This window comes from Drosophila miranda, chromosome 4, assembly GCF_003369915.1.
Source record: "Drosophila miranda strain MSH22 chromosome 4, D.miranda_PacBio2.1, whole genome shotgun sequence".
Lineage (NCBI taxonomy): Eukaryota > Metazoa > Arthropoda > Insecta > Diptera > Drosophilidae > Drosophila > Drosophila miranda.
Window position 1 is genome coordinate 9,303,625 of NC_046677.1, and position 14,794 is coordinate 9,318,418.

Sequence of the window (14,794 nt, forward strand, 5' to 3'; positions counted from 1 at the left end):
TTCTACAAGATTGGATAGTTGTTAATCCTTGCTTTTGTTGGATTTCTATATACAGTTGAAAATGAAATTTAATAGTTTGATGAAATTGACACCGGTACACCGGTAACTACACATTTGCTACATACTAGCTATATTCGCATGTAAATACTAGAATATACTATGAAATGTACAGAAATTAGAACGTGTTCTAGATTTTTTAGGTGATTTTCCTGTGACAATTTGGGGTGATTTTAAAAATACTGCCTAGCCGGTCACACTAAATTTTCTTCCAAAAATGAGGTAAACAATGAGTTTTTTGTACCGTTATTTAATTTAAAATATACACCGACAGTCTGTTGACGCGACTTTTGCACACTTCCCTTCGTTGCAGCAGTTCCCGGAAGAGCACGCATCCATCGGCGGACCGCAATTCGCAGCCCATTGCCGATGCCCTGGTGGCGCAGGTGGACAAAAACACGCCGAATTTACAGTTGCTTGAGATTGCATCGGGATCGGGGCAGCACGCGGGATTTTTGGCGCCTTTACTGCCGAACATCAGCATTCAGCCCACGGAAAATGCGCGCGAAATGTTCTCTTCCATTTCGGCGTACGCCGCAGATTGTGTGACGGGCAATATACGGGCGCCTCTGCACGTGGACATCACACAGGAGCCCGGGCGCTGGGAGGCGCCGCCGCAGGCCGCAAGTTACGATTATATGTTTAATTCGAATATGATGCACATCAGCCCCTGGTCCTGCAGCGTGGGACTCTTCCGGGCCGCCGGGGTGCTCCTTAAGAAGGGGGGAAAAATGTTCACCTACGGACCGTACGCCCAGGATGGCGTCCTGCAGCCCCAGAGCAATGTGGACTTTGACCGCAGCCTCAGGCAAAGGAACCCCTCGTGGGGCGTGAGGGACATCAAGGATCTCAAGGATTTGGCCACGGAGAATGGCCTGCGGCTGGAGAAACTAGTTGAGATGCCCTCTAACAATAAATTTCTGACCTGGCTCAAGTTGTAGGCGAGTGCAGCGGACGCTGGTCGCGCTTACCCCTTGAGATAAAATTATTTATGGTGGGCCAATAAAAGTGTTTATTGGAGTAGAGTGCCTGCTCATCGCCGAACTAGGCCAAGTGGACACAACTAGAGCGGCGCCGATTGACCCTGCAAAACCAATTGATAGTCGATTAGAGAGATTACAGAACATATAAAACCCCAAACGCCATGGACTGGGACAACATTCTGCCATGGAACGCTTTCAACCCGCCATTTGCCTGATGCTCCTGCTCCTTCTCGTTGGCTGCTGTCTGGCGGGAACGGCGCGTCGGCCACGCCTCGATGGACGCATTGTGGGCGGCCAGGCGACGACTATTGAGGCGATACCCTACCAGGTGTCGCTCCAGCGGAGCTATCACTTCTGCGGCGGCTCGCTGATCGGGCATGGATGGGTCCTCACCGCCGCCCACTGCACCGAGGGATCGGCCATCCTGGTGTCCAAGGTGCGCATCGGATCCACGCGCATAGACTCTGGCGGCATGCTGGTGGGGATCAAGCGCGTCCATCGACATCCAAAGTTCGACACCTACACCATCGACTACGACTTTTCTGTGCTGGAATTGGAGGAGTACGACAAGAAGAACGTGACGCAGGCATTTATCGGGCTGCCCAAGCAGGATGCGGACATTGCGGATGGCACAGCCGTCCTGGTCTCCGGCTGGGGTAATACCCAGAGCACGCAGGAGCCGACAAGTATCCTGCGGGCAGTAACTGTGCCGACAGTTAGCCAGACGGAGTGCACCGAGGCCTACAGTAGCTTTGGAACTATCACGGATCGCATGCTGTGCGCGGGTCTGCAACAAGGAGGCAAGGATGCGTGTCAGGGAGACTCCGGTGGTCCGCTGGCCGCCAATGGAACGCTCTGGGGCGTCGTTTCCTGGGGCTACGGCTGTGCCCGGCCAGATTACCCAGGCGTATACTCTCGAGTGTCGGCCGTTCGGGATTGGATAGGATCTGTAAGTGGAGTTTGAGTTTATTTTTAATTCATTAAAAAGTTATTAACAAAAATGTTTGGTTGTGGATACTAACATTGAGATTGGTTCTTACCTTTTTCGCCATTTGAAATTTGAAAACAACCAACTCAAATTGTTCATTTACAGGATAAATTTAATGGCAAACGGTCTTGGAATTTTTAAAATTCCATCGAGCGCTAAAGCTCCTTTTTACAGAAGCTAGTGTTGAATAAGGTCAGACAGAGCGCTGTTATGGTTAACAGTGTCGGGAAAAATGCGTGATTTGATTCTGGGTGCTATGATACTGGCTAGGAGCAAACTAGATGGCGGTCAATATAGGTATATGGCAATTTTAAAAGTCAAGCAGGATGCAGACATCGTTATTTTATTAAAATTTATTCCGAAATATATTCTTGGCTGGGTGTCGTTGCAACAATGTTTTGCATAACCAAAATCTATAAATGGGTGACATTCTAACTCTGTACTGTTATGAACGTGGTCAGACAAAAGCTACATGCTATGCCACGCAATAAGGCGGCAATTTCAAATATTTTTTTGCAGAGAAAGCAAAAACTTATTTTGCATTGTGTTTATCCATTTCAAGCCAAAGATCATGTTTTCCATAGAATTATTTAAAATTTAAAGCGCGCATCAGACTTTCTTCTATTTATGGCCCTCTGCTCAGGCCATTCATCATCTCGAGCTAGATGCAATTGACCCAGAAAAACCTTCAGGCCAATAAAATAATATTGACACAGTCTGTGCAGCAGGAAGAGCAGCATAAAGAGAACCAAACAGAGTCGCCGGCCATATCCATATCGACAATTCTAGACAGACATTCAGAGAGAGAAAGCAAATTTACTTAATAATTGGCCCAAAGGCAAATACAAGTCCAAGATGAGGCAATATGCAAAGTGAATATGACTTCTGGGTGGCGGTGCCATAAGTTTCCTATTTGGGTGTGTCCCCTTGTGACTTCCATCGTCGATTTCAAGTGTGTTTTAGAGGGGACACACACTACTAATTGTTGATTAAATGCTGCCTCAAATTGCTGCAACTGTTCAGCCAGTTGCTGGTCGTTTGGCCTCTTGTTTTTCGAAAGTCCTGCATCCTGCATGCTCTCCATTTACCAGCTGCTGTTGTCAAAGCAGTTAGCACTGCGACCACGCGTGTCGGAAAGGAAGGAACGAAGGCAGGAAGGCAGGTTTCTGGGGAGCCCTGCAAATTGCAAAAGAGGTGTGCTCCTGTGAGTGCTCCTGTGTGTGTATATGTGAATGGCATGTCCTTTGGGTCATTGCAATTTTGCACGTGAACTTGTTAACAGCAAGTGGCAGGACCCACAAAAAAAAAGGAAGCAGAAGGCTAGCACCGAAGTCAAGACATGAACTGCAAATTGAACGGTTATGGGTAGATGGATAATGCATGGAAGCTACTGCTACGTTTCACTCTTAAATGAACTGAAGAGAGGGCATGATATGGGCACTATACTTCTGTATAGTGCGTAGCGAAAGTATTCGATTATTAGCTTAAGCCAAAGAAAAAGCAACCATTTACATATGAAAGTGGGTATAGATTTGAAAGGATATGATATCAAAGAGAATGTTAATGAATAATCATTAATACAATATTTAAATGTAATTATCGAACTTTCAGAATTCATATTCTTGGCGGGAGTATCCTAGAAGATGATGCCTACCTGGAAGAGAGATGCTTGGGAAAGTAATTACTACGATTGGATTTAAAAAATATGTCCTCATGGAGAGTTCACCCTTTAAATGATCAAGTAATCGATCAAATATCAGATTCGAACTGTCAAAAAGTGAACTTTCATCGGAAATTATGTTCATTCACGGAAATCGAATACAAAATGTGAGTACAGCTACTAAATGCGAATATTTGATAATTAATAATCGATAATCGATGAGTCTAAAGTATACAACTCTCAATATTCGTATCATTATGTTAAACACTGTACAACATGGAATTAAGATCCTACTGGATGCACAATTGTTTACCCTTTAAAGTACCTCCCTTTTCCTCCCCCATTCCCCTGGCAATGGTGACCCCGAATAACGACTTGTGGCAGTACTTAAGCTGTTTTCTTATTGTTTTTCTTCTGGGTTTTCTCCACTCTTTTTTCTCTCTCTGGTTCGTTTCCGCTTTCTTTTGCCTCCTTTTTCTTCCTGTTGCTCGGATGTTGTTGTTGTTTCTGTTCCTGTTTCTGTTTCTGTTCTGTGTCCAGTGGACGCAGTCGAGACATGGAAAATGTAAAATTTGTTTGTTTCCTTTCATTGGATGTTGAAAGTTTTTGCAGCTGCTGCAGACAATGCAATGACTGGGGCATTCCCCACAGTCCTTCCCCGTTACCTACCTACTATCTGTTCCTTCCACTACTGTCTTCCACCCCACCCCTTCTTGTTGTGCCCTCTCGCTTCAGTCTCTAATTTTATCTCCTGGCATACCATGGGGACTGTCTTATTATTATAGTTTGTCGATTTGTTTGCATTGTAGTCTACATTGTTGTTCTCTCTCTCTCTCTCTCTCTCGCAGGAGCAGCAGCTGCCCCAACAACATGCCGCCATCGATTGTTATAAACTATTTTGCAGCTTTTGTAATTTGTTATGTGGTCAAAAGGGGATATAAAAAAAGGATTCGATACACTGGCTTCATGTTTTTCCAAATAGAAGAATGCATATTGAAGAGAAAAGATGAAGCTGATTTTTCAGGGCCTGGATCTGCAAACAGACCGATATTTATAACTGATATTTCATGATTTTCATGTTATTTTCTCCCGAATGCCTTTCTTAGTAAAAGGAAACTCCTCTCCTACTTTAAGTCTACGATTTCCCAGTTTGCCCGCTTTCTTTTAAACGAAATGAAATGCAAAAAAAATATTAAATACATCTGGTTCGTGGCCATTTCCGACTTGTCTATGACTCAGTTAGGTGGCCTACGCGTCGTATGCTTGATCTGCAAGGATGTTGCCATGGCACTAGCTCGCTCTGCCTGTTTTTTATGGAAATAATATTCTTGTCAGGATTAAAAAGGATACGTGACTGGAATATGAATGCAATGTGCATGCGGGAATGTGCAAAAAAACAAAGCCCGTAACAAAAAACAGCCAGTGATACAAGAACAGAACAGAATAGAAGGAGGGAGGGATGGAGGAAGGTAGGGAGAGCCGCAACAGGACACAAATGTAACTGTCAAGGCTCCGGCCGACTGCGAGTACGACTTTTGCTATCGTTGTCGCCTGTCGGAGATCCGTAACCGTGTTTGTATTTGTATTTGTATTTGTATTTGTCTTTCTTTTGGGGGCTGACTCCTCTTAGCCACTCTCCACAACCATCCGCATCATCATCATCATCGTCATCATTTCGATGCTTATCCTTGCTTATTGTCCTGTCAGGCAATGCTTGCGCTTTTCTCCTACTCTGCTCTGTGTTGTCTTGTATTTTTTTTTTTTAATTTTTAAGAAAGCATATTGTAATTCTGTTGTTTACCTGAACATCGTACATTCCCGTACGTAATAGATATATATATATTTTTTTTTAAATCTCGACCGCAGGCGATGCTCTTTTTTTGTGTTGTTTACAGAATTGGAGTGCGCTCTATCTCTCTCTGTGTCGTAGATTCTGATTCGGATTCTGGCTTTTCCATGCAGTCACTCATTGGTCCTGTCATTTGTAATACTCGTCGTATTCCCCCACGCATCCTTGACAGCGGCTTAGCCTCGTTGCGGTCTGCTGTTCCTCCTGCCAGAGGCTGCTATTTAGCTATTCGTGGCATGTCCTGGGCAATGGCCAGGATTGTGATGTATGATTTTCAATTTCACCTCTGGCAAAACTCCCTTTCAAATTTAGTTTGAAATTATTCCTTGCCTGGGTCGGGATATTATCCGGGAGTTTATTTGTGCGGCGGGCAACTAACCTACGTGTTTTCTGAAGTTTTTTTCATATTCGTAATTGTGTGAAAATACAGAACCATTACCTATTTTATGGGTGTGAGATCATGACTGTTAAATGAGTCTTTTATGAGTATTTAGTACTATTTTCGGTTTATTTTAAATAGATTTATTGTGCAGGGAAATACTCTGCACAGGCAATATTGAGTAAAGGCAAGCTTATGGAAAATGGAAAAAATAGTTATTGCGTTCTTAAACATTCATTGGAATTTAATTGAATATTTTATACCCCGAATGTAGATTTTTCTGTATCACTTTCGCACGCTATCTGATATCATACTGCCTGAAACCATATAAAGATAGATATATTTATTCATGACGCTATCTTATCAGCCTGAAAACATATTTATCATACAGTATTGCCACTGAAAGACCATTCCTGTCAGTAGTATTCCACAGGAACCAATCACAGAACAAATATGCAAACAGTCGTACCGTTTTCGTCGAGGCACACGTGCCGAAATGCTTTCACGATTTCTATACAAGAATAACCACTATTTTCTGGTTTCTATCTCCCCTTATTTCTCTGTTTATCTGCGAATTGCCTTACATATTGTATACCCGATGATTTATGATATGTTTTGTAGACGAAACGATAATACTTTAATGACCAAATGGGATCCATGAATACATATGTGCATATGTGTGAATGTGTATGATTCGCAATCAGAAAAGAGTGCTTTATTTGTCTTAGAAAGGAAATAGAAATATATTGCCCTGAATATCATTTTGAAATTGCACTCCCCTCCAGAAGTACTTCCTTTCAAATTAATATGTCTTCGGTGTTTATTATGGTTTAGTCAATTCCACGGAAATGTGTACTGACTCAATGTGGGTCGTGGCACGTAGATAAGGCCAAATCTAATCTTTATACTGGGTATAAAATCCACTTTTTTATTATCGTTAAATGTGCCGCCCTACATAACGCGACGCCATGGAGTGCATTTGCATCAGTTTCCATTGAGCTCGTCTGCAGAACAGTCGCGATCAAAAGAATAAAATAAATAACTCGTAAATATGTGGAAGAAAGTGATTTTTGCTGTGGTTCTTGTGGCCTTTGTGGGCGTGCAATTCGGTGAGAAATTTGAGCGCTGCAGGATGAATCATTTTTGCTAATGGAATCGAATTTAACAATTAGCCAATTCCCTGAGCTGCTACAGCTGCAAGGATGCCGCCACCTGCCAGAATCCCACGCTTCAGGACTGCAGCAACAACACGGCCAACGCCAGCTCCGCGATTCTCGAAACGTTGCACAATGTCCAGGAAATAGTAGGCAGCCAGAGCTTCTTGTGCGCCAATCTCACCTACTCCGACAGCACCTGTAAGTGTTGCGGGATGACGACTCCTCTAGAAGGAATCCTTCGGTTCTAATCCCTTCCCGAATTTCCCCAACAGACAAAAATCGCACCAGCGAATTCCTGGGCTGTGTCCATCCCGATATCAACGTCTGTGACTTGGCTCTGAAGGACGGTGCAAACAGCACCGCTTGGAGCAAAGACTGCGCCACCTGCGACACTAACTATTGCAACAAGAATCCTGCGGGAACCTTCAGTGGCAGCGCCTACACGATGATTGGTTCCGTCCTGACGCTCCTTCTGGCCAAGATTTTTAGTTAGATGTCACTCGGAAAGGACTTTTGATGCGTAGAATATTTAAAGCATGGTTTTGTAAATATAAAATAGTTGTGGGATCAGCGGAGGATCCACTCGGAAATCGACTTCCTGTTTGTTTTTATTCTCAAAAATGTTGACTTTTCTCAAGTACGTTTTATGATATCTCTTTTCATAGCTGAGTGGCAGTCATTTGTTGCTTTATCACTTCCCTTAAAAATTCAACGAATGAGCTATCTATGGGTTTTGGTGGGGCATTTAATATAAACAATGTCACCAGTTTGGATAAAATGCCAAACGTATGATGCAAGAAATCCGTGAAATCCGGGTTCTGTGAATCAGCCTTATTCACAGTCTTTTATGATTGATCGCCTAAAACGTAGTTTAAAACATTTCCATTCAATCCGAAAAGTTCCCCCTTTCAATCGCTACCAGTTTTAAGTATTATATGGTTATAGCTTTCGCAATAGATAGCATATTGATATGGGGGGGTACACACAATTGCGAGATACAGGCGATAAGTCGGGGGGTTTTATGGGCGGCGACCCCACCCGACATAGTCAAGTGCGAAAATTCTCAGGCTGTGACTAAGCTGTTGGATTAAGATAAGATAGATAATTCAGTCGGATAAGAACTGAGAGAGAGCGGAGAGTGAGGGAACTGTGGTAGCTGGTAACTTGCCCTCGCCTAACACATTCCTAGAAGCAAGACATGGAGTGGAACGTACCACTTAATTTTTTATTGAATCCATGTCTAGCTTAACACGAGCGTTACGTTCCATGGATTCAATAAAAAAAATCAAGTGGTAAGTTCCTTGAATTCCAAATAGGCAATAAAAGCAGTGTGTTATTGCTTAAATTTGGTCTGTTACTTTATGTAGTTACTTTATGCTTTAATTATTTAATAGTAATATTTTAAAAATTATCAAAAAGTTGGTTAACATTTTTTATTCATAAAAATCATTAACAGATTCAACTTTTTAAAAAGAAGGCATTTTAAAAGTACGAGGGGTTATGGCATATTAATATGAATTTCCAATCCACTTGGTGACATTTTTTTTTTTTTTTTAAGACACCTTGATGTTTAAAAAAATGAGTCATTATTGAATTTTTAGTTGGATTTTTATACCCGATACTCAAAATGAGTATTGGGGTATATTAGATTTGTGGTAAAAGTGGATGTGTGTAACGTCCAGAAGGAATCGTTTCCGACCCCATAAAGTATATATATTCTTGATCAGCATCAATAGCCGAGTCGATTGAGCCCTGTCTGTCTATCCGTCTGTCCGTCCGTCCGTCTGTCCGTCCCTATCAGCGCCTAGTGCTCAAAGACTATAAGAGCTAGAGCAACGATGTTTTGGATCCAGACTTCTGTGATATGTCACTGCTACAAAAATATTTCAAAACTTCGCCCCGCCCACTTCCGCCCCCACAAAGTACGAAAATCTGTGGCATCCACATTTTTAAAGATACGATAAAACCAAAAACGCAGAATCGTAGGACTAAGTATCGGGTATAAATGTAGAGTTGCGGTCTCCGCAGCAACTCACAACGTTCCCCCTCGTTTTTTTTTGAGGACACCTTGATTATCAAAAAAATCATTCATTATTGCATTTTTAGTTGGATTTTTCAAAACTATTTTGCTTTAATTCTCTTAAACTGAATTCGTCTTTTTAAACGACGATTACAAACGGCTAGCATATGATCATCCTTCTAGAAGTTTTTCTATGGTTAAACCATTTGAAAGTTCGGTTTTTTCAAAGCTGCTGCTATATTGGTTGCTTTATTCAAATCAATCTCAAGCAATAATTCGTCATGAATGCCTTTATCTCCAAACAACTCTTACCCATCATCAATAGTCATGTCTTAAGAAAATAGATATTTATTAATCGTGTAAGAACGGGGCTTTTAGCGTGTTAAAATTAAGAAGAGAGAACATTTATAATCGTGCAAGACCGAGTTCATGTTGAACGAGTTCGTGTTATCGCTGCGAGCGAACGTGGCGAGTGAGCCGGGGGTTGGCGCACGGCCTAAGCGAGTGCGCAAGGGGCTCGACCGTCTAGTTTAATGTTAAAATAAATACGATTTTAACGAGCTCTAACAACTAGGGCTTTGATTCGCATTAAGATTTATTTTAAATTAATCATCTAAATGAAAAACTAAATTCTTTAATGTAAATACCAAAAAAAAAAACATCTGGGCGAAAACCTTTTCATTCAGAAAGTCGTCAAACCTCACCCTTTACGGTAAGCTTTTGTCGATAAGCTAATCTTAATATGATATATATGGTATATCGCTTATCGCCCGTGCTCTCTCACTCTCTCAATCTCTCCCTCTCGCAAACTGAGTAAAACCGCACCTTCAAAGAGCAAAATGCGATATAAAAGTGCTCTCCAATAGTAACCAGAAGTCAGTTTAAAGCCAAAAGCCGTTGAGCAAAAAAACCGTGAAACAAAATTGTGATTAAAGCTAAATCAATTCCGAAAAAATGTATACGAAAACCATCATTGCCAGTGTGCTGATTGCCTTTATTTGTGTGCAGTTTGGTGAGTGAAACAAACAATCAGAAATGTCTACAGAAATATAATGGATACAAATATCCTTTGGAATAAAGCCGAATCATTGGTGTGCTACACCTGCACCACCCCCAATGATTGCAAGAAGCCCAAGAAGACCACCTGCAGCAATGCGGCGGCCAATGAGACCAGCCACCACTTGGCGGTCTACCATCAGGGAGTGATAAATGCCACTAGCACGCGCTTCGATTGCATGTCCCTGCAGTACACCTGGAGTGAGTAGCCTTATATGCAAATCCTCCCAGGACCAATATCCTTATAGAGTTGATTCTTTTTGTAGATAATCAAGTGATCCATCAGCTGCATGGCTGCTTGCATCCCGCTGTGGGTCCCTGCAACCTGAGCCTGAAGCCCGCCTATGGGCATTACAACAAGACCCACTGCCGCACCTGCTCGGGGGATAAGTGCAACAAGAGTCCGGCGGGAAAAGTGAGCAGCAGCATCTACACCATTCTAGCCGGCGTTGTGGGCCTGCTGTTGGTCAAAACTTATGCCTAGACTATTTTTAAAGATGAACTAAAAAGAGAGTATAGAGAACAAATTGTTAATAAATTATTTTTGGTATAAGCGACAGCACATTTTGCTCCTTATCTCTGTTCAATGATTAGATTGCCTTCTTGGTATTTCCAGGGCTTCACGTTTTCTACATTATTTCACAAATTTTGTTAATCAATGTGATTAGTTTTTTACGATCCACACACATACGCAAACACACCTTTTGAGTTAAGTAACGTAATACATCTGGCCAGACGGCTTGTACTTAAGTACTTTACGACTCAGGGGATGCCCATTAGCACTTGCTCTTCGAGTGACCTTTCAATGGAAATTTCCACTTTAGTTTCGATAATTTCGACCCACATTTGAGTGCTCCCAGTGCCATGTAAATTGTGGTTAAAATCTACTAATTTTTCAGCAATATGTCTTCTGTCCAAATGATTCCCTTGCCTCTATTTGCTCTTCAGGGGAATTTTCTGTTTGATGCATGTCACTTAAGTGTTGCATGCCACACAGAAACATGAATAAATCTTTAATATTTTTTTTTGTGCAGACCAGGCTGACTAAAAGGCAGTCTGTGTTTTTTTATTTTTTTTTTTATTTGCATTGGGGTCATGTTCGTTCTCGTTCTCATTCTCGTTGGAGTTGTGTTGTGGCAACTGCAGTCAGGCATTTAATTGATTGATTGTTGCTCGTCTATGTCTGCATCGATTTGGCCATGTCCAGGCCATTGCCAGTCCCCCTACCGCCCCCCCTCTGTCACGGTCTCCGTTACGTTGTTTCATAACCAAAAACCAGAGCCCATGCCCCATCCTGTTCTCCTGTTATCAAATCGACTTCGTGGCTATATGCCACCAACATGGTGGTGCTGTTGTTGCTGCCAATTAGTGCTGGTGCGTCATCTGTGCGCATCTGTGCCTGCACCACTGTGTTGTGGCATCTGTCTGTGGGTGTGTGTGTACGTCATCAATTAATTTTCGTATTGTTGAAACTTTGTTTTTTGGTGTGATTTTTTCGGAGGGAGACTGTGTTACGTGGGGCAATCCAATGCCCTCTCTGTTGACTGATTGGTTTCCTTGCAATTCAATTGTTTTTGGGGACTGAAAATAGGAATGGATGGGCTTTCTAAACAAAGTTATGGCAATGGATTTGACATATATGGACCTCAGGATGAGTAATCAAAGGTGTGTGAGAGTCGTTTTTTGATTGTAGAACTGTTTTCGACTATATTTAGATATATATTTATACGTTTGATCATTCTATGATTCAATTTATTCGATGATAACACATTCAATCGATTTTTGACACTTTCCGATAAATCCAGAAGCTTTTGTTCGATATAAAAACGTTTTTGTCGAGGCACACAAGCATTCTGGCTATTAAATATATCAATACTCTATGATAATTGGACATAATCAGCCATTTGTTATTTAATTAACTCCAGTTATTCTATTTTCTCTTCGATTCTCTATAAAAATCGAAGCGATAAGTGTTTTGATAGAGAAACTCTTTGAAAATAATGGATTCCAATACACAAACTTCCACCTGAAACGCACAGCATATCTAAATAATGATACTTGTGATAACAAACGTTATTCATTCTCCCCAGAAACCAGAATCACTCCCACTTTACTGGAGTATTTTTGGGATTCCCAGCGTTTTCTGTCTTTCTCTCTCGTTTCCCGAAAACTTGTTCGAAACTCGAAGAAACTAAATTAAGTTTAACTTGAACTACAATATGTACATTTGATTTATGCATTGAGAGTCCATAGCCTGAACCCTCCCCCGCCTGTGTCTCCATCCCCTGCTCCTCCTCCTTTCCGTTTTCCACCAGGAGGATAGAAGGGGCACCCTCCTGATAACTAAGCAAAAACCTATTCAACTTTCACGTTCGCATTGTTTGCACAAGCACGAAAAGTTATTAAGATGCATAGACGTGATTTTGCATGTTTTAAAAAAGAATACATAATGTTCCAGTGTTCCCGGGGAAGGAATACGTAGAGATAGAGATAGAGATAGGGGAGACCTGGCTCTTCCTTGACTTGCACTTTAAGTACTCTTAATTTACTAAACAAATTTTCATTTCCAAACGAAAAAAAATGCTGCATTAAAAGAGGGTCCCAGGTCCTAGGTCCCAGGACCCAAGTCTCCTGGACCTTCTTATTGACAAGCCTGAGACATGGAATTGAATTAAAAGTTTCCGCTCTTCCGCTACCCAAGGCTAACAGAATAACGAGAAGTTTCATTCGTTCGTCGAAAAGTTTTTTCCGCATTTAAATTGATTTGTAATTCGTGGTTAATTCAGTTTGTCCTTTCTTCGTTTGGACAGTTTTTATTTCTATTTTATATTCAATTTCACATCTTTTTTAAATTAAAATTATTGTAATTTGACACGGAAATCGTGACAGTTGTTTGAAATTTGCCATGGAATTTGCCATTCGATTGCACTGAATGCACAATTAAATATTTATGAACATTTTTAAACTGTCACAAAATGCAGTACGGGCATGCGGTCTGGGCCAGGCATTTTAGGAATGTGCAGTATTAAAGGAAAAGTCAATTTGAATTATGATGCTAAAATCGGAATTAAATTGAAAAATTCCACATGCACTGCACTGGCGTTAAAGAGAAACAAATGATGATGTTTATGGTGATTTAGTACCGATTTTGTCTCTCTTTCGGTTCCAATTCCATTTTCATTTTCATTTTCATTGAATTAATAAATATGTACGTATAGTAACTATGTACATGCATAATTGAAATCCCCACCATTAATCTCTCTATTTTCGTTCTGATTTTAAAGATGTGCAAATTAAATTGCAAAAATATTTCACTCAAATGAAATCGCATTATTTTAAGCTGTTTATGCTTATGAAATCTTATATTTCATTTGAATATTCACAAAATCAAATGAAATGAGGTAAAAGGATTCACTTCTCTTCTCACATTTCTCACAATTTAATTCTGAAACAAATAAATCAAAAACACAAACATCTAAGCATCCAAAATGCTTTCACATTCATTGGCTGTACACCAAAAATACTGGCCATAATTTATGAGAGACACGAACAAGTGTAAATGCCAAGAATATTCAAATGAAAAGTGAAAATCCACAAACAAAAAATGGTCCCTTAAATTCAAGCATCAAATCCCTTTGGCCGCACACACACACACACACAAAACTAATATGATGAGAATTGTTGTATTCGTAAATTATTATTGTAATATTTCCCTAAAACGTTTATCGCATGGTCGCAAAATGCATTAGAAGGAGGCGGTAGTACGACGATGGGGCTTCTGTTGAGGTTTTGTTCAGAGATTAGCAAAGTCTTTAGCTGCTGTTGTGGCTCCCAAACGGAAGTTTGGGTTCGGTCTCGGGTTTCGGGGTTTTGTTTGTAAGTCATTAGAAAGATATTTGCCTTGTTTGCTGGGTGTCGAACCCTGAAACTTTATTAGGGATTAAACATGATATGATGATGATGTTGAAACAGAGACTGCTGCCAATGGAAGCTTATGATTTACAGATTTTGGGTTGTGAAAACGTATTTTTGGACTTTTGGAAGAGGCTTAATTATAATCTAATTTTTTAGGAATAAAGAGTCTCCAGATTAAAGCCCATACATTTCCATAGTACACGATTTCTTCAGGGTGGATTTTGTTAGTGGCTCTATCCTCTATCTGTCTTTTAAAATTATATTGTCTTGGAGACCTACTTTCAGACCTTACAGAGCAGTAGCACATGTGAACGTGTAGCAGAAAATTATCATAAATATGGTACTTTTCAGATTTAGGAATTATCTTCCTTAAAATTTTCAAACGCAACGTAGTATAATCCAATCCCAGAACCCAGACTCCTCCTACCAGCAGTTCTCTCTGTTGCACATCTTGCAGAATTTATGCATGACAGGAGCATGCCTTAATCCTTTGCCAAGGCGCCAACGTGAGCTGTCGGATGGCTGCCTGTGTGGATGGATGAGGAGAAAGTACATAGATTGCAGGGACAGGGAATTAGAGAGCCTCGTGTTTGTTATTAGCAAAACAATTGCTAAAGCACCAGAGGAATGCAGAAAGCTGGATACCTGGCCATATATTATGATTAACACCGCCCCCAAGAAAAGCTGAAACAAACGAAAACAAAGAGAAAGCCCAGGCAGGGAAAATTAA

At 41.1% G+C, this 14,794-nt stretch overlaps 4 protein-coding genes across 8 annotated transcripts in view; all 4 read left to right on the forward strand.

Annotated features, from left to right (window-relative positions):
- The first annotated feature begins 210 nt into the window (after window positions 1-210).
- Window positions 211-1,101, forward strand: LOC108163791 (UPF0585 protein CG18661). Of its 3 annotated transcripts, none has more exons than XM_017299276.2 (2): window positions 211-279; window positions 332-1,101. In XM_017299276.2, exons 1-2 carry the CDS (start codon window positions 275-277, stop codon window positions 996-998), a joined length of 672 nt encoding a protein of 223 aa, XP_017154765.1. In that variant the 5' UTR covers window positions 211-274; the 3' UTR covers window positions 999-1,101. The 3 variants fall into 3 exon arrangements, with proteins under 3 accessions (XP_017154765.1, XP_017154766.1, XP_017154767.1); XM_017299277.2 differs by having other exon boundaries at window positions 230-279; window positions 371-1,101; XM_017299278.2 differs by having other exon boundaries at window positions 245-279; window positions 374-1,101.
- A 98-nt stretch (window positions 1,102-1,199) lies between these two features.
- LOC108163790 (trypsin-1) overlaps window positions 1,200-14,794 on the forward strand; it is a 34,989-nt gene continuing 21,394 nt past the window's right edge. For 2 of the 3 annotated variants that reach the window (XM_017299274.2, XM_033393359.1), the window contains exons 1-2: window positions 1,200-1,989; window positions 3,640-3,855. In XM_017299274.2, the coding sequence (XP_017154763.1) occupies window positions 1,225-1,989; window positions 3,640-3,675 (801 nt within the window). In that variant the 5' untranslated portion in view covers window positions 1,200-1,224 and the 3' untranslated portion in view covers window positions 3,676-3,855. Of the gene's footprint in view, window positions 1,990-3,639; window positions 3,856-4,536; window positions 4,702-14,794 lie in introns of those variants that run through there. The other variant, XM_033393360.1, reaches the window with a different exon arrangement.
- Window positions 6,897-7,667, forward strand: LOC108163792. The gene is made up of 3 exons (XM_017299279.2): window positions 6,897-7,025; window positions 7,089-7,271; window positions 7,346-7,667. The coding sequence occupies exons 1-3, from the start codon at window positions 6,968-6,970 to the stop codon at window positions 7,564-7,566; spliced, it is 462 nt and encodes a 153-aa protein (XP_017154768.1). The 5' UTR covers window positions 6,897-6,967; the 3' UTR covers window positions 7,567-7,667.
- On the forward strand, window positions 9,966-10,711 carry LOC108163793. The gene is made up of 3 exons (XM_017299280.2): window positions 9,966-10,105; window positions 10,174-10,350; window positions 10,416-10,711. Exons 1-3 carry the CDS (start codon window positions 10,048-10,050, stop codon window positions 10,631-10,633), a joined length of 453 nt encoding a protein of 150 aa, XP_017154769.1. The 5' UTR covers window positions 9,966-10,047; the 3' UTR covers window positions 10,634-10,711.

Bases quoted from the DNA above. Each gene is read 5' to 3' on its own strand.
- LOC108163793 (XM_017299280.2), top strand. From the start codon at position 10,048: ATGTATACGAAAACCATCATTGCCAGTGTGCTGATTGCCTTTATTTGT. The intron at 10,106-10,173 runs GTGAGTGAAACA...TTTGGAATAAAG, and splicing joins CTTTATTTGTGTGCAGTTTG to CCGAATCATTGGTGTGCTAC. The intron at 10,351-10,415 runs GTGAGTAGCCTT...TTCTTTTTGTAG, and splicing joins GTCCCTGCAGTACACCTGGA to ATAATCAAGTGATCCATCAG.
- LOC108163792 (XM_017299279.2), top strand. From the start codon at position 6,968: ATGTGGAAGAAAGTGATTTTTGCTGTGGTTCTTGTGGCCTTTGTGGGC. The intron at 7,026-7,088 runs GTGAGAAATTTG...TTTAACAATTAG, and splicing joins CTTTGTGGGCGTGCAATTCG to CCAATTCCCTGAGCTGCTAC. The intron at 7,272-7,345 runs GTAAGTGTTGCG...TTTCCCCAACAG, and splicing joins CACCTACTCCGACAGCACCT to ACAAAAATCGCACCAGCGAA.